General features: G+C 35.3%; 1 protein-coding gene across 50 annotated transcripts in view; it reads right to left on the bottom strand.

Annotated features, from left to right (window-relative positions):
• Nucleotides 1–19,893, bottom strand: part of mical2a (microtubule associated monooxygenase, calponin and LIM domain containing 2a) — a 144,075-nt gene that overhangs the window by 55,138 nt on the left and 69,044 nt on the right. For all 50 annotated transcript variants that reach the window (XR_012382807.1, XR_012382806.1, XR_012382810.1 and 47 more), the window contains exons 5-11: nt 18,356–18,457; nt 11,303–11,458; nt 8,787–8,887; nt 6,111–6,368; nt 4,376–4,491; nt 3,504–3,630; nt 2,468–2,558 (exon numbers count right to left, since the gene is read on the bottom strand). Coding sequence is in view for 45 of the 50 variants with exons in the window: in XM_068222764.1 (XP_068078865.1) it covers nt 2,468–2,558; nt 3,504–3,630; nt 4,376–4,491; nt 6,111–6,368; nt 8,787–8,887; nt 11,303–11,458; nt 18,356–18,457 (951 nt within the window). In the remaining 5 variants the exon portion in view is untranslated. The remainder of the gene's footprint in view (nt 1–2,467; nt 2,559–3,503; nt 3,631–4,375; nt 4,492–6,110; nt 6,369–8,786; nt 8,888–11,302; nt 11,459–18,355; nt 18,458–19,893) is intronic.

Here is a 19,893-nt window from a genome sequence, read left to right as displayed (position 1 = left end):
AGACTTAATATTTAGGTAGCACACATATTCTGAATGCCTTCGGCAGAATTCAAATGAGCCAGTTTAATCTAGATTAATTCCAAAATTGATCGAGATTAATCTAGAGTAAAAAAATGATATATATATATTAATCTATATATATATATTATATTATATCTTCTATCTATCAGAAACTCACAAAGGTTTAAAACCACATGTGGGAGAGTAAATGATGATGTAATTTTGGATAAACTATCTCTTTAATGACACAAGCCTTGAAGTGGAATGAAAGTCAAGGTGACGTCTCCTCTTCATCAGGTGTCTGAACCTGCCTCATCAATCTCAGAGCAGCATAATCCTCCTCTTACATAATACTGTTTCTGATTGTTTCCGTGGAGTGTGTCACCCTGACAGCTGCAGTATAGCCATGTGTCAACAAGCACAATAGATCAGCAAGAATAGACAGGCTTGATTGAGACTGATTTAGGAAACATCAGTGTGACCAGAGCGTATAGAAGTATGCTATTTCTGTTCATACTTCTTGTTGTTTGCTCAAAAAGGAAGAAGAAAAGAAGAAGTTCTACAGAAAAGTGCATTTACAGCACTTTATTTCTTATTTATGTACAGTACTGATCAAAAGTTTGGAATATTTAAAACACTTCTGCATTTTTGAAAGATGTCTTTTTTGCTCATGAATATTTCATAATATTTAAAATTTGTTTACACTAATGATTATAATTTGAATTATTATTAATAAGTGAGCACAAAAGTACTAAGCTAAGCACTTAATAATTTTTTTAAGGATTTAAAAAATTTAAAAATGGAAAACAGTATTAAATTGTATACATGTAAAAATTGACTGCACCTTTTATGGTTCAGCAGCTCACTTTTTGATCACATTATGGCTTTTATGTCATGAAAGACCTTATTTGTTCCACTGAACATAAAAGAAGGTACTTTAATAAATGTTCATGCTGTTTTTTTTCATGAATAAAAAGGAACAACATAACTTTTTTTATAGCATACCCATCACATTGTTTTTTTTTTAGATGCTTGTCATCATATTTTATTCATATCTGTATTCTGACATTTAATGTTGCTGTTTAAATACAATTTAAAAAAGTGTAAAAAATAATAATAATAAAATGTCAGATTTTCTAGCAGTTTGTAGCATCTTCTTAATGAACCCTTTTCACATTTCCAAGTTTCTCAGTAGCTGAAATCATCATAGTTGCGTAAAGTGTGAGCGTAGTGAATGGGAGAGTACAACAAATCATTTTTTGTTCAATCAAATTTGCTGAAATAATAAAAGAAAATCTCTACAATGGCGTTATTGTCACAATCCCCAGCTGACTAAAAACACTCACTATCACCCAAACTACAATTCTGCCACCGAACTAAACTACATTTCCCATTAGTCACCTCACTCACACACCAGTTTCAGATCGCCCCTTGATTACGAACACACAGCTGGAAGCTCATCGTGGATTGATATCCTGGGCTATTCATAGACCACACTTGCACACACACAGGACTGAGTCTTGTTTGCTGTAATATTTCTAAGCGCTCCCTTGTCTAGTCTTGCCGTGCTTTTGACCCTTGTTTATGTTGTTTTGCCGCCTGTATCAACCATTTTGCCTGTTAACCCGAATATGTTTTTGGATTACCCTCATGCTTCTGTTTGCTCCTGCTTTGACCATTGCCTGCCTGACTCAATAAACTGCATTTGGACTCAGTGTGTTACAGTGTTACAGTTAGAGAGCAACGTCAAATTTACTGTTCTGCCCCATAGACTATGCATTAGAAACACCGTACATAAGTTGTCATTTGTTTTTTTGGAAATTGATGCAAAGAAGATATAATACATACTGTATTTAAATACATATAAATGTTCACATGTTTTAAATAATCCCAAGTATTTAAGGATTTTAAGATGCTGATGATCGTTTTATAGTGAAGTAATAAAAGACCTTTTATTAAATATAAATGAACAGCATAAACATTCCCCAAAATGCCTTTGTTTAGGATTCATGGAACTAATGAAGTCACACAGGTTTGAAACACCACAAATCATTCTCTGGATGAGTTATTGCTTTGTGCACCATGTCTGGAGCGTTTCTAACTCCAGATTTAGGTAGCAGTTTTCTCACTTTGGCTCTGCAGGCAATAACAAATCTCAGCCTGGCTGGACTTCCCTCAGCAGAAATAAATCCTGCCTCTCCCCTGAACCTGCCACATGTTAGGAGGAGTGTGTTGAGAACGTTCCTAAAAACAGGAGCTGCCTGTTATCTTCTGGAGGCAGGAATGCTGTAAACACTCATCAGAGTTACGTGCCGTTTTTCTCCTAGCCTGTGATTATCATATGCAAATCTCAGCCGTACGTCCTAGCGTGATGGAAACTCTTGAGGAACTGGATGGTCCACTCAGAGTAAAAGAGCTGAGGATAATTATAGATTCAGTGTTCGACTGATTAGAAGGTTTGTCTAACCTCTCCTAGCCAAGTTGACAGGACGTCGGATGGTGGAGGCTCGTTCCAGAGAGCACAGCTTCATCTCGCCACAGATATAATTGTTGCGGACCTGCAAAAGAGAAGGATATACAGCAATGGGTGATTCAATGAAAGTAAATGTATATAAGATGAAATCGTGCCATATTCAATGCCTTGTTAAACCCACAAAATAAATAATTAAATAAGAATGAATGAATGAATGAATGAATGAATAAACCAGCAAACAATAGAATGAACAACAAATGAAGAGATAAATAAAAAAATAATTAATAAAAAAATAATAAATATATACATAAAAATATAAATGATCAAACAAATAAATGAACTAGCAATTAGCCAAATAAATAAATGACTAAACGAACAAACGAACAATTAATCAATAAAAAGCCCAATTAAACCCTAAAAATAATAATAATAAATAAATGAACAAACAAACAAACGAACGAACGAAGGAACGATTAATCAAATCAAAGCCCAATTAAACCCTAAAAATAATAATAATAAATAAATGAGAGAACGAACAAACGAACGCTTAATCAAATCAAAGCCCAATTAAACCACAAAAATAATAAAAATAAATAAACAAATGAATAAATGAACAAAATAAATGAATGATGAGCCATACTCAAAGCCTTGTTAAACCCCAAAAATATGATAAAATATGAAAGAATGAATGAATGAATGAATAAATGAATGAATATAATAAATAATGAACTGACAAATAAATAAATGCACAAATGAACAAAACAATACATGGTTAATCAAATCAAAATAGAAAAAATTATAAATAAAAAAGTTATATAAATACAACAATAAATAAATAAACAAATGAACAATAAACAATAAATAAATAAATAAATATATAAATAAATAAAATAAATAAATAAAAATTAATTGAATGAATGAATGAATGAATGAATGAATGAATGAATGAATGAATGAATGAATGAGCCATATTCAAAGCCCTCCTAAACTCCAAAATGAATGAATATAGAAGGAATGAATGCTATCTCACCTGGTGTGGCCGCACACAGTTTGAATTCAGGTTTGGATATCGAGTTCCAGGGTCTATGGTGTACAAATCAAAGTTTTTGGCAATGTTTTCTGGTGTTGTCTGAGGTAGCAATCGGTACAGACTCTCCCTAGAAAAGAACAACAAAACAACTACACATTAAGTCATCCTAAAGAATTAAAGTAGTCATGAAACATTAATGAAATTACTAATATCAAGTTATCTCTAAAAATAATGTTTGTGTGTGTATTAAGGGACATTTTGTCTCCAAAATATGAACATTTCTATTTTGACGATCCAGGCTCAAAGTCCAAAGTGCAGGGCGCAAAAGCATTAAGGGCATGTCAGAATTCATTTTTGCTATTTTAAGGACGGAAAAATAATTTTGCGGCGTGGCACATGGTCTAACTGGGTTTTAGTCTTAATAAGTTTTAGGTGTGTTTTGAGAAAAATCCAAAGTCTCATCTCCCATTCCCTTTAAGAGTCAGTTGTGTCACACCTTAGCGCATTTGCTATTTACATGATGGACTTTGTAAGTGGAAAAACTGAGAGCTTCACTAGAGACAAAACAGTTAAACAGCATCTAAGTTTGTTCCTCGCCACTGTCGCCACTGGCTTGCTTGGTTTGGGACTTATGGAGCTGCGCATTGATGGATTTGCTCTTCAGTGTTTGGAATTTCAGCAATGAAAATTAAACCAAACTGAACTGAACTAAACTGAACTTCAACTCTGAAAACTGGACTGACGCAGTTTCAATTTACTAGAACTTCTATGTTAATGTGCTTTGACACAATCTACACTGTAAAAGCAATATGGAAATAAAGACAAAACATGTGCATTTATAGTTTGCCAATGAGATTTTGGCCATTACTGACCTCTCTGCCAGCACCTCCAGTGGATTTCTGCCCTGCGCCCAACTTTTCACCATCCAAGCCGTGTCAAAAGCTGCAAGGAAGCCTCGGGCACAGCCTGTCCCCATTGGCCAGAAGGGCTACAGTGAAAGAGACACCCACAAAACATGTCATCAGTCATCATGTCAACAATCATAAATACAGTATACAGTGAGTAAAATAAGTATAGAACATGTCATGATTTTTCCTGGTAAAATTATTCTTAAAGCAGCTGCTGACATTGACCCAGACTTTTGGTAAATACCCAAACAATTCAAACACAAATAAAACAAAACAAAACAAAACTCTGAATAATTCGCTGTGTAATACCACTCCAGGGTTTGTTTGAAAGCATACCGAGACCACCTCTTCAAGGAGGTCTTTGTACCCTTTTTTGGTCCCCTTTTGGGGTGCACTCGAGTGCGATTGCTACATTCACACCTGCCCAAACGAACCGCAACAAGAGAGAAGACGAACTCTAGTACGATTCAACCGAACTAAATAAAGCAGCTGTGAAAACAACCTACATTACACTGAACTGAAGTAAACTGAACTTCAAATGGTAAAGCTGAACTGACGCAGTTTTAATATTTTAAAATTTCATCATGTTAAGCTGCTTCAATTGACATTGTAAAAAGCTCTATAGAAATAAAGATTAACTGAACTGAATTGGATTCAGGTCAGGTGATTGGCTGGGCCATTCTAGCAGCTTTATTTTCTTTTCCTGAAACCAGTTGAGAGATTCCCTGGCTGTGTTTGGGATCATTGTGTTGCTGAAATGTCCATCCTGGTTTAATTTTCATTATCTGGTTATGTAGATGTTCGACTGAAGCAGCTAATATTCATTTACACTGAAGAGAGTCAGGGTTGCTGAAAACTACTGAGAGATTTCTGGGCTTTCAATGCATTTATACACCATTTATACAATTTCTTCATGTTTTATTGTCTTTGTTGTGTATTGATTGGTTTAGTTGGTATTGCCATCTGGTTAAAATTTCAAGTCAACAGGACCTTTAGAACTATGTTTTTAGTGAAAAATGCAACCGAGGTTCATTGGGAATATGTGCCCTGGGCTACATTTTTGGGAACCTCAAAATTCGTTCCGGGGGCTATTTCTTCTGGTAGTTTTTTGTTTTTAATTCAAAATATATCAGCTTCTTATCATCATTGCTGTTGCCTAATTTTACCTCAAACTGCTTTTTTTGATTTTGTTTTACCTGGTTTCTTGAATCATATCTATACCAGACAAGCCACTGAGCAAACTGACCCTGCCAGAATAGTCATTAATACAGTGGTCAGAGGTATTGTGCAAAAGGGCGTCATACCACTCTATTTGTTTAACACACAAAAGGCAACAAGCCATACTGCTTGTAGGTATACAAAGACTACAAGCCAGGGCACACATTTGCCTATTATTTTTTGGTAACACTATATTTTGATGGTCCATTTGAGTATTAGACTGTCTGCTTAATATTTGTTGTTTTGCTCCTTCAACAGACATTTAACTGACTACAAGAAACTTTGCAAGTACATGTCAACTTACACTAACCCTAACCCCAACCTAGAAGTCCTACCTTTAATCTACTGAGAATTAGTTGGCATGAAGATGCAATGTAACTTAAATTCAACAAACGGACTATCAAAATAAAGTGTGACCTATTTTTTGTTTTTACATACTGTATACATAAGTACAGAAGAATGATGGTAATGACTGAATCACCTCAAGAAGACTGTCTCCCACTAGAGCCACCAGCACACTATGACCAAACCTCTCCCTGACCAGAGCGGCGTTTTCGGATGCGTACATGCTGGTGAAGTCGAACATGGCCACGTCCGGCTGCGCGCAGTGGTTCATGGCGTAATCTAGGGTGGGCAGCTGGTAGTGTGTGGCGTAGTCGGCTGCCTCACGTGCATACACTAGCAAAGCCTCTTGGTTTACATTCTCACTGTTCAGAAGTGCCTCAGTGTCGATATAATCCTAGACAACACAAACAAAACATCTGTTAACACAACAATCGAAATGTCTGCTAAAGGTATGTAAGCCGTCACAGCTGGATCAGTGACAGCTATACAGTCATGTTATGCATTTTACTTGTGAAATATTTTGAGTGAAACAGAATATTCTAGAGATTTGATACACTGAAATGTGTCCAAAAAAAAACTCAATATACAGTGCTCAGCATAATTTAGTACAGCCCATTTTGAAAATGAATACTTTTATCCATTTCTCAGTGAATATGGATAATATATATTGGTGCGTTTAAACAAAACAGATTTATTAAACAGAGCTATTTATAAAAATAATATTTTAGTTACAGAACATCTGTAGAAATGGAAAGATAATACATTTAGATTTACACATTTATTTAAAAATTACAAACAACATTTTTTTTCAACAAAAGGTTATATATTTTTTGTTTCTCTTGACTTTAGCTATTTTTGAACCCTTTTAAAAAATATTTTTCCCTAACACAGGGGTCGGCAACCCAAAATGTTGAAAGAGCCATATTGGACCAAAAAAAAAACAAAAAACAAATATGTTTGGAGCCGCAAAAAATGTAAAGCCTTATATAAGCCTTATAATGAAGGAAACACATGCTGTATGTGTATATATAGTAGCTATATTAGCCTACTATAAAAATGACTAAGTTGGCTACAAATACATAATGAGCATTCATGATTAAACAGCCACTGAAATCAAGTGGTTGGTCACCATTTGTGAACGGCTTTCCATGCTTTATTATCTCCCGGTTTGTTTACAACAGCCACCTGCCTGGCATCCCGCCCTGCTGATAGAAACCTGTGTCGCAGGCTATGACGCAAATCTTCGTTGACAGAAATGTTGAAATTAAATATTAACTCTACACACTTTTACAGCATTTGAAAACGTTAAAAATGTTTGTCCTCCTATAGAAATCATATTAAAACAAAAATATATACTAACCTTCACTGGCATTATCATGTTGGATTATGCCCAAGTCATCAAGGAAGACTAACCTGATGGAATTAATGCAATAACCAGGTCATTCAGTATGACCCCTGCCCTAACATATAAATTTGGCCTACTAATAAGTTATTTTGTTAGATAAGCTCCAGATTTTGCTTCAGTACTGACTAAACTGATGTATATGCACAAATACAGTATTGTAAAGCTTCCTATAGAAAATATTAATTAAAATGTAAGATTTTTGGTGGGTTGTACTCATATATGCTGAGCACTGTATATAAAAATGTACAAATGTGTAATGTTTTACTAATATATACAAACTAATTTATGCAATTATCATTAAATTTTTTAGTTTTTACAGATGTTTTAGCTGTAGTTATTACACTGTGTTTTGTGGTTTTTAGGATGAATAAACTATCTTCAAAACTTGATAGCTAATCCTCTGATATCAATAAGTTATCAAAATAGCCAAATTAAATATTTTTAGTGTAGGGTTAATGTTTAATGTACTGGTAAATGAAATGTTATACCTTTTAAAAAGTAATTTATGACTGTATGTCAGGGTTAACGATTCTAAATAGATAATTTCGTTTTTTGACATTGCATTTTAAGATTGCAACTTCAGATTGTAAAATGAACAATGAAATGTGATAACGCTACAGAGCCGTAAAACCTTTTTTAAAAATAGTAGAATTTAATTACATCAACATTTATCATTGTTATTATTCAACCATGAGCAGAATGAATTCGCTGTCTTGTTATCATATGCTACTTTTCTTCTGCTTTTATTGCAATAAATTAAAAATAAATAATGCTACTTAATTTTTTTAATGCAACAACTTTTAAATAATAATGCAACTTCATTCTATTTAATATATTATATATTTATTATATATTATATATATATTTGTTTGATGTAGTAAATTATTTAATAATAATATATTGTATATATTTAAAATAAAATAAATTATATAATAAATATAACATTTTTAAATTATACATATATGAATTGTATAAATTATTTACATTATTATAATTTACATTACTTTTTTCATTTACTTAATTTTTATTTAAAGGAAAGGAAATCTTAAAACTTTAACAGAAAAATACCCAGACCAAACATTAAGTCAAATAACAGCCTATAAAAATGCTTGGTGAAAAATATGATGTGCTTTCCAAATGCTGGCCACTATTCAAATAAGGATTTAAGTGAGGACTGTCATCCAATTCTTCACACTCAGTTCTAGCACTCTTGACTCACTGTCTGAATCAGAACAACACAGACTGTGCCAACACTAAAGTGCGTCAAAGAACTAAGAATACCGGAGAGTGTTTGTGATGAATATGTGTTCCCTGAGGCTGCTTATAAGCCTCTGGACTCGCTGTTGTGTTTTTAAGGTGTCTGATCAGTTTGCCGTGCAGAAATCTAAGAAAAAGGAAAAAACTCACATGAATGATGACACCCTTGTCCAGCAGACTTTGCTTCTTAGCAGTCATGACAAAGTAATGTGTGTTGTCTTTGTAGTAAACAATGTTCTCTAGATCAATCCCTGCAAAAGAGACAAAATCATGCTCTTATATTAGGGATGTAGAAAACTAAAAACGAAAAAAGATGTTGTGATACTACATATTGCAATGTGACTTTCACCAAATTTGTTTTTGCAGAAGAGCCTTATTTTTTATGAAAAAATAAATGATTCTAGATTTTTATCTGTATGAATGTAAAAAAAGCTGGAGAAAATCTTTCTTTTGTAGACATTAAATGTAAAACCTATTAGAGCTAACTGATTTGGTAAAAAACGTGAATAATCTGGGTGTTCATTACATTGAATTATTCTTGTTTTTTTATTATATATTTTTTTTTACAAAAACCAAATCAAACTGTAAAGAGAGTTTTTTCATCTTCATCTTAATTATTATTATTATTATTATTATTATTACTCTTATTTTTTATTAATAGTAGTGGTAGTATTCTATTGTACATTGTTTTATTCATTTCATATACAAGTAAAATAATAACAAAATAATAGCTTTTTATTTTATTGTGGTATAATAAATAAATTAAATTTAATTATTTATATAATTTTAAATACATTTAATCAAGCTGTAAAGTGAAGTGTTTTATTAATATTTTTATTTTTAATTTTATTACTATTATTATTATTATTACTGCTATTATTATTATTATTATCATTATTATTATTATTGTTATTATTGTTATTGTTATCGTTATTATTATTATTATTATTCTTTCCATTTCTTTTAGGCTTAGTCCCTTTATTTATCTGGGGTCGCCACAGTGGAATGAACCGCCAACTTATTCAGCACATGTTTCATGCAGCGGATGCCCTTCCAGCTACAACCCATCAATGGGAAACATCCATACACACTCATTCACACTCATACACTACCGAACATTTAGCCAATTCACCAATAGCGCATGTCTTTTGACTTGTGGGGGAAACCGGAGCACCCAGAGGAAACCCACACGAACACTGGGAGAACATGCAAACTCCACACGGAAATGCTAAATGACCTAGCTGAGGCTCGAACCAGTGACCTTCTTGCTGTGAGGCGACATCACTACCCACTGCACCACTTTTATTATTATTGTTATTAGTTTTTACTGTTGTTATTAATATTATTATTGTTACTATTATTTTTTATAAATAGTGGTAGTAGTATTCTATTGTATCGTTTTATCTATTTTATACACAAGCAAAATAATAAGAAAATAATAGCTTTATTTTTGTGGTATAATACAATATTATACAATTTATTGTGGTATAATAAATTAATTTAATTTAATTAAATATATAATTTTAAACACATTTAAGTTTTATTATTATTTTTAATATCATTATTATTGTTATCATCAATATTATTATTATTATTATTATTATTATTATTATTATTATTATTAATATTATTATTGTTGTTATCATTGTTGTTACTGTTGTTATTACTTTTACTGTTATTATTATAATTATAATTATAATTATAATTATTATTACTATTATTATTATTATTATTATTATACTATTATTATTATTATTATTATTATTATTATTATTGTTATTATTATTAAATATTGAGTATTCAATGATGTTGAAAATATTCTATACTGATTATTCTTAATAATAATAATATTATTATTATAATTTTTTAAGCAGTATTATTCTGTAACACAATGTTTTATCATGTACAAAACAATAACTTTATTGAGATATAATAAAGCAGTTTATTTAATTTAATTGAATATATAATTTTAAAAAGTGTAAATTATCAGATTGTAATAATAATAATAGTACTGTTCTTCAAAATAAGATAAAATATTTTATTTTAAAATGAAAACAGTAATATTTACATTTTGTTTAATGAATTTTTAAATGGGAAACCATCAATCTTTTATTTTGACTTCACGATAACATCAACTATGCCTCATGAACCAAATGTGTAAATGATGTTCAACTCTGGAATCGTTACCACTAACAATCCCTAATTAAATCTCAATCTGTGCAATTTGAAAATCATATTAATTTCACAATTTTCATTTTATTTTTAATATAAGCACTCATATCCTACATGAATCCGCAACAGAGATTCTCATCTATAAAATCTTAATACCTTTAATAAGACAAAATAAGTCTCTTGAGGTCAGTGTGAGTTTAAGACAGGATTTTAAAGGAATTCCATTTCAAAGGGCTACGAGTTACAACAGGTATACAAAAGCATATGTATGTGTTAGAAGGGAGGAAGCCCGTAATCGCCTGGAGGATAAACATTTACATGACAAATCAGAGCAAGAGGATGATAACTGAAATCATAAAAGCAGATAACACTGACACAGAAAGAGGTGAAAGTACATCGCTCAGATGGTTAGGGGATATTCCTTTACCATGGTTAGTTCAGACTAATTAACTTTTTGGTGGCCAATGTTGGCCAATGTGGTGTACTTTGCTCACCGGTTTCCTGTCTAAGATCCTGAAAGAATTTTTGGTTAAAGATGAACGCGACTCCGCTTATCTCCTCCACCTTTGCCTCAGCTGTGGTGTTTCTGTTGGTAAAGTTTGCCGTAATGGCGATAGCCAGTTTCCCACGAAACTCCTTCCTCCTAAACCCTGAGAAAGAGAGTAAGGGCAAGGACAAGAAGAAAAAAAAGACTTAAAGTAGGTCACTCGAGTCTGTATGATCTACTGATGTCTGTGATGTAAAGAATTGCTGTAAAACTGACAGTATTACTGGTCATTTTAGTTGCCAGTAATACTGTAAACTTTACAAATGCACTGGAAATTAGCAATTAAAATTGTGTAAAACACAATAAAAATGGAAAGATAGTAGGAAAGGATGAGGATGAAATGTGGTTAGATAAAACTTGAATGATCAACATACTGAATGACCTGGTTATTGCATTAATTCCATCAGGTTAGTCTTCCTTGATGACTTGGGCATAATCCAACATGATAATGCCAGTGATTTATCGGACTCAAATTGTGAAAGAATCCAGGGAGACTGAGACATAATTTTTAATCATGAATTGGCTACCACAGAATCCAGACCTTAACCTTATTGAGAATCTAGAGGATGTGCTGGAGAAGACTTTGTAGCACATGGTTCATTCATTTATTCAATTTCCTTCAGCTTACTCCATTATTCATCAGGGGTCCGCACAGTGAAACAAACCACCAAATATTACAGCATGTTTCAAGCAGTGAATGCCCTTTCAGCTGCAACCCATTACTGGGAAACACCCATACCCTTCCACATTCCCACACATACACTACGACCAATTTAGTCCATTCAATTCACCTATACTGCATGTCTTTGGACTGTGGGGGAAATCGGAGCACCCGGAGGAAACTCACGCTAACATGGCGAGAACATGCAAACTCCACAGAGAAATCATAACTGGCCCGGTCGGGACTCAAACCAGTGACTTTCTTGCTGTCAGGCGACAGTGCTAACTACTGAGCCACCATGACGCCTGTAGCAGCTTACAGAATTAACAAAAGTTAATTACAGATCTAATTACATACATGCATTTAATCAAGCATAAGTACACAGTAATTACATGTATTTACACAAAAAGTACATTGTAACAAACTATTAATTCCTGTGTAAGTACATGTTAGTTAAGACCACTTAATATAAAGTGGGACCCTCCCAAAATTATTGCAAGCCTGGATGAGAGTAATGTTGTGTCAAAGCTAAATGTGGTCCAACAAAACATTAACGTTTATGACTTCATTCTTGAACGGGCTGTGTATACTGGTTATGAATCAACAAAACGGGTTTTAGTTTTGTTTTTGTTTTTTTTGGAAATGAACTGACTGAATTGGAAGAGCTTTGATTAAAAGGATGCAGTAGTTCACCAAAAATTTAAATTCTGTCATCATTTACTAACCCTTCACTTGTTCAAAACCTGTTTAAGCTTCTTCTTTTGAACATAAAAGACGATATTCTGAAAAACAAAAGTTGATGGGTTCCAGCAATGGGTTTTCTTTAAAATATCTTTTTTTGTGTTCAAAAGCAACTCATACAACCAACACTTTAAAGCAACCCACGTTCATTCTGAAAACGTAGTCCAGTGGACGTTTCTGGAGGCCGCAAACTAAGTAGCCGGAGGTACGTATGGCTGCATTTAATTTTTTTAACGAACGCTACGGGAGAGTACGACACTGTTCCTTTTGCGCTTACCGGCTGACCGCTTACCTCCGTGTGGAGGGTTTTCCCGCTGCAACCAGTTTGTCCAGTAAGCTCGTTGATGGACTTAAAACGCAAAGAGGAGTTGACCACGACGAAGACCGGGTTCGAGTCCAGGCAAGAGCAATTCCAGAAATCAGATATGCACTATATGTCACTATGCACTGTTTTTGCATGGCAAATGTGACAGGATACACGTAAATTTTCACTGCTGTGCATATACTGTTTTAAACATGTTTTAAACTTGTAAGACTCATTCTTGAGGTGCAAATGATCACAGAGAGCTGAACAGATCTTTTAATCCTGTGTCCTTTGCGCACGTCCTGTCTTGTTGATACGATTATATGCGTCATTACGGAGACATGTTAAAATTCTGCTGTCAATCAATTGGGTGAGCAGGAAAACTGCACTCCTACGTCACCTTGCAGGAGGCCTCAAAATGGGAGGGATTTGGATCCTATTTTAACATCAGGAAATTTTAAAAGAGACTTATTGTGTTTCTATCAAACCAATATGACTGTGGACACACTATACCTACACACAGTTCTGTCCAAACAGCTTCCAAAAGGTGATTTTCATTATAGGTGCACTGAATTTGAGGTTGAGTTATGAAAACAGAAGGAACATATAGTGGTGAAATTCACTTAAAGTGATTGCAAATAAGACCATCCTTTCCTGGCAAATTTCAACGAAAAATAGCACATTCTGTTCAGTTTCATGGGCGTTGAGTGCGCTGAATTGGGAATTGACTCTACTTTGTCATTTTCCAAAATAACTTATGAAAGTCCACAGAACTCCTCCAAAAAACACACATGCACACACATTTGATTGGAATCCAGAACTGCTCCATTACCGCCGTGTTGTTAACTCACTAAGACATCAGCTTCAGTCTTCGTCATCTGCGGTACTCATTCCAAATTCTGCTTGCCCTGCCTCAGATTGGGATAAATTTAACTTTCCCTAGACGTCCTTGAGCTAACTCGCTTAATGTCCAAAACAAGCTTGGTTTCTTTCTTTTTTTCTCCCTGAAGTTACTCATAATTGGGCGATGAGCTAACATCCCATAGTTTGCACAAATGGCCTTTTTTGGGAAAAAAGCATCTGATTAGGGATACATGCAAAGATGACGAACCTAAGAAAACCGAGTCCAACAACACACATCACAGCTGAAAAGTGTTGAGAGCCCCTCAAGAGCACGCGCTGACCTCATATGTAATGGTGGGCGGCTGGTGACATCATACAGTATCACTTTACACAGCAGAGCTTGATTTTATGGCTTAATAACCTCCTTGGATGAAACAATTCATTCCTGGGATTTCAGCCAAGAGCACGGGCCAAATTTAATACGGGATAGCTGGGGTTGTTTTAATGATATGAAGACCATAACAAAGAGACATTTTTGGTTATGTCTGCAAAAGTTTTGTTAGTGGTGTTAAAAGATGGCATCAGATTTAGCTACACTCAAAAAATTACTACTGCTGCTTGTTCAAACTACTTATTTAAAATAAGTTGAAACAACACAATTCTTCAGTTTTGTTTTGGACAACTTAATTGTTTTTTGTTCAATCTACTTAGATTTGTAAAAATGACTAAGGGTGCTTTCACACCTGTGAATCGATTCAGTTGTTCTGAAACAACGATTAAAATTGTTACATTGTTGCTCTTTGCTCTTGGTGCGGTTCGCAGTTTTTAAACAGACCAAAATAGCTAAAACAAGTCACGTGTGAGTAAACTCCCCTCACATTGGTCAGAGTTTCATGGTTTATTCAGTTCAAAACTAGATTAAAGACCTATCTGTTTAGTAAAGCATACACTCAATGCATCACCTAGCCGGCTCCACACAGGCTTCTGCATCTTGCTTATATACACTACGAACAGCAGCTACGCTAATTATTCTCTTTATTCTCTATTTTCACCTGGGGATACTCAGCCCGAGGTCCTCAGATTATGCGGAGTCACTGATTGGATCGAAGACCAGCAACGTGATGATCCCAAGGATTCCATATCCGGGACCAGGCCATATCCTGAGCTGCTGCTGCGCTGATGGTCGTGGGGAGTGGAGAACATGAGTCTGATTCCAGCGACGTCCCAGGGACAGACGAGTCTTCGCTGAGGCCATCTTCCAGCCTTAACCACGGCGAATGAAGCTCTGCACAAGACTTTTGGCCAGCGGAGAAATTAAAATGGTCGTGCCCAACTGAGTCTGGTTCCCTCAAGGTTTTTTTTCTTCACTCCCATCAGGTGAAGTTTTTTTTCCCTCTCCGCTGTCGCCAATGGCTCGCATGGTTCAGGATTGGTAGAGCTACGCATCGATGAATTGGCTCTTCAGTGTTTGAACTCTCAGTAATGATTAAATCACACTGAACTGAGCTAAACTGAACTGAACTGAACTTAAACACTAAAACCTGAACCACACTGTTCTAGTTACTATGACCATTTATGTGAAGCTGCTTTGACACAATCTACATTGTAAAAGCGCTATACAAATAAAGCTGAATTGAAAAAGCTGAATTGAATTATTTTTCAGAGTCCCGCTTAGCTGTCAGGCGGTGGTGGTTTGGTGGTGTTTAATAAGGTGCGCATGACGTGTCTAAAGAAGGAGGAGGAATGCGTTTGGGGGGGGGGGGGGTGGGGGGGGTGGTGAGAAGGGTGCGCGACGTATTTGAGGACCGGGAGGGAGACGCGCGATTTATGGGAGATTATCGAGTCTCTGTGCATTTGCGGGAGACTCCCGAAACTTCCGGGAGACTAGGGATGTCTGGAATGACCGCCCTTCTCATAATTCTCTCTTCATATAGCTGTATGCCTATTACGTATCCATAAAACACTGTGATATAACCGGGCTTGGATCATATCGCTTTCTCACTACAATCGATCCGCTCCAGAGATCGTTTCAATCGAGCCGAGACCACCTCATTCAAGCGATCTCAAAGCGATTGTTTTGGCGGAGGTCCGAGCGCAATTGGTGGTTTCACATATGCCAAACGAACTGTGCTAGCTGAACTGCAAAAAATGCTTTTCTTGCTTAGATTTTTTGTCTTGTTTTTAGTCTAAATATCTAAAATTTCTTATATCAACAAGAATTTTCTAGACAAGCATAACATATTGTCTTGTTTTGAGAAATAATATGCCAAATATTAAGTGAGTTTTTTCTTTGAAACAAGCTAAATAATCTGCCAATGGGGTAAGCAAAATAATCTTGTTTTTTCTTTTGACGTAAGATTATTCTGCTTACCCCATTGGCAGATTATTTTAAGACTTATTTTAAGTTAACTTAATTGATTTGTGTCAAGACAACATGTAGGATTTGTGTGGAACCAAGTATTTTAGCTTTAGATAAGCAAATGGCTTTGGAAATGGCTGTAATGGGTTGCGACTTGAAGGGCATCAGCTAGGTAAAACATGTGCTGGAATAGTTGGCGTTCATTCCGCTGTGGCGGCCCTTGATAAATAAGGGACTAAGCTGAAGAAAAATGAATGAATGAATGAAATATTGGAAAAATCCCTAACTAATGATTTGGATTGATTAGTAGGTTAATATTTTCAAACGTTAAAAGCTAAAATAACCATAAATCAGTCAGTTGTTTTGTAATTTTGCTGACAAGCATGCACTTAAAAAAGGCTTGTTAGAGACTGTTGTGAATTTCTCTAGTCTGGCTCACAGCACCAAACTGTTGTGAAATTCTAAGACGAGCCCAAAAAACCAGAGGGAACTTTCGGTATCTTAAAAGCAGAATCCTTTTAATAAGAAGAACTCAGCGTGGCTGTGGCGTCATCGAAAGAAACTCTCAATTGGTACAACAGACACTCAGTTTAAATACATTTGATACATGTAGGTGGGGACGATCATGGTGGGGACAGTCAAACAAAGCAAGCAAATGAAGTGTTGTTGTCGGCAGGGTAACATGCCTTTCCAGGCCTGATCTCATCAGCATATAAGTACCCCTTCACCGTACATTTTAGTATTAAAACACTGTGCAAATGATGCTCTGGAGACAGAGAAGACAATAAATACAGCTGTGCTGTAAAACTGATAATTTGTATTACTTTGGAGACTGTCAGGACTCAGGAAACCAAGACATTTTAAGGTCTGTCACACTCTGAAAACAACTTTTCAGTTATATATAAATCATTTAAATTTATTTTCCCACAAAACCAACATTGGGTCAAATATAGACAAATCAACGTTGGGTTAATTTTTTCAGTTACATTTTAATTACACTTCTCATCCCATTGTTTGTTTGTTTTCATATTTAGGGCCTACTCACACTATGCCATCCGTACCGTGCCCAGGCCCGTTTCCCGGATCGTTTGAGAAGTGTGAGTATGCTGAATCAGGCTCAAGCGCGGTTCACTTGGCCGGCCCTGGCCCGGTTGGAAGAGGTGTGCCTGAGCCCGGTTCACTTGGGCTTGGGCCGAAACTGAAAGCGAGACGTGACTTTTAAGGCACTGTTTCATATGGATTTATGAATAATTCTTACTGTTCATTGAACGCAAACTGCCGTAGTTTATTAAACCCCTCACTGCACGACAGCTGCGCGGCTTCAGCAGACCTCCTCATTCCTGCAGCACGAGGACTTTATGATTGTTTATGAGCGCCAAAAGTGGTGAATCTGTTCGGCGAAATATCTGACTGCGTGTCACCGCATCTCTAAGGACTGTTTGGCGAAATATTTGACGGCATATCAAGCGACTGAAACGATATAACTAGAGAAATCTCCACTTTGCTGCTGAGTGAGAGAGCGCTTCTCACTGAACAGCGCAGCAGCGATGACGTAAGAGTGCCGAAGCCCGTTTGTTGTGTGAGTGCGGGCCGTCGGGGGAGACGGGAGTGGGACAAGCATGCTTTGGCCCGGTTCGAAGCAACTGTACCTAGTGTGAGTACGGCCTTAACCCAACATTGGATTACAACGACAACAATCCAGCATTGTGTTTTAATTTTACGTTACATTTAAAAAAAAACTAAAATATGAACTATTTCCCTGAATGTGTGATGTTCATCACTGTGAAAACCTGTCATTACAGTGTATAAAAGAATCCATTATTTTATTTGAAAGTCTATATGTCATGCTATTTTCATATGCATGCTATCATATTTAAGACAGGTACAATTTTAGTTACCGCTAGAAGAGTTTGTAATCATAGAGCAAAGATTATTATAGCCTCTTAGTTACTGTGCAAACAGCAGATGTGTGTTTATTTTAGTGTGCATAAAACATGTAATTCAGTACGCCATACAGATTCCCAATTTTATTCACATGAGAATTTGTTTTAAATGGCGACTGAGCAGAAATTGCATCATCCTCAGTTCATACCTTCTAAAGAATTTCTTCTTCCATCGGCTCCCACCACCACATCAAAGTCAAAGTCGGCCACAGGGTGATCGGCAGGCCGAATGTCTGCCCTCCAGCCCGGCCCTGCACAAACAAACACATGCATTCAGTCCATATGACTAATCACAAATGATAGAGATAGATCAACAGAACTTAGAAATGAAGTGAGAAGAGCATGTCGTGTTTTTCAGATGTTTCTACTAAAATCAAAATGACCTATAATCTATATTTCAGAAAAGACTCAATAATGTCTGTGCTCAGACTTGGCAAGATGTCAACATCTGGAAAAATCGTAGATACCGTATAAAATCTAAAAACTACCTCATCGCATTCTCCAAAGACTTAATTATCTGATCTGCTACCCAAATTCATTTTATAGCTTTATTAATGCACAAAGACATTGTCAATCTTCTGTCATTCTAAAAACTGATTGCACACTTGGGGCTCTATTTTGACGGTCCATGCACAGAGTGCAAAACGCAGGGCGCAAACGCTTTCAGGGCGTGTCAGGACGCGTTTTTGCTAATTTAACGACGGGAAATCTGCCTTGCACCGCGGCGCATGTTCTAAAAGGGTTGAGTTTATTTTCTTAATGAGTTATAGGTGTGTTTTGAGAATAAACCAATTAGAATCTTATCTCCCATTACCTTTAAGCTGCGTCACGCCAAGAGCGCATTCGCCATTTACAGGATGCAAAGTAAATCTAAGTGGAAAAAATGAGCATTTCACAAGCAAACAGTTAACAGTTTTTTAATAGAAAACTGTTAAACAGAGCATCTACTGCGTGAGAATGAGAGATAATGGATCACTTTCACTTTCGCTCTTGGATAGGGAAACCTTTACGCACAGACATCAATTAGTCTATAAATAAATACTTTTGTTTGTTAAGCGCAAATATTCGTTTCAAAACTATTTCTAAATTCAGTTTTAATTTCCAGCAAACGAATTTATTAACAATATTAACAAAATGTGCTCAAAAACCTGAGTTATATCCTAAAACACATGCTGTGCCCCATATGGTCTAAAACCTTACAGGTGGGCAAATCTAAGCTTGTTTTTAATAAAACAAATATAAATATGGATATAATAAATAATACTGCTAATAATAATAACATTATACAAAAGCAAATTGTTATGAATGAACTGAAAAAGCCTCCCGAGATGAAGAAGACATAAAAGCAGTGATTTTTCATATTTATGTAGGCTAGAAAATAATATGTTTTGTAATATTTTAATCCTTTATATTTATATCCTATATCTATTCTTATTATATCCTATATATATCCTTAATATTTAATTTTTTTTCATATGTAAAGATATTTGCCTATTGCTCTCTTGTGCGTATTAAGCAGTGCGTAAGCGTGGCGCAACTCTGCGCCGGAGTTTAGACCGGGTTAGTTTTGGTCTAATGAAAAATCTATTATAGATTCTCAAAATAGCAACGCGCCAGCGGTCTGCCTCAGAACGCCTTCCTTTTTAGACCAGAACACCTATGGGCGCACAAATGAGCGCTAATGCAT

The sequence above is a fragment of the Danio rerio genome, chromosome 7, assembly GCF_049306965.1.
Source record: "Danio rerio strain Tuebingen ecotype United States chromosome 7, GRCz12tu, whole genome shotgun sequence".
Taxonomy (NCBI): Eukaryota; Metazoa; Chordata; class Actinopteri; order Cypriniformes; family Danionidae; genus Danio; species Danio rerio.
This window is presented reverse-complemented; position numbering and strand designations above follow the sequence as displayed.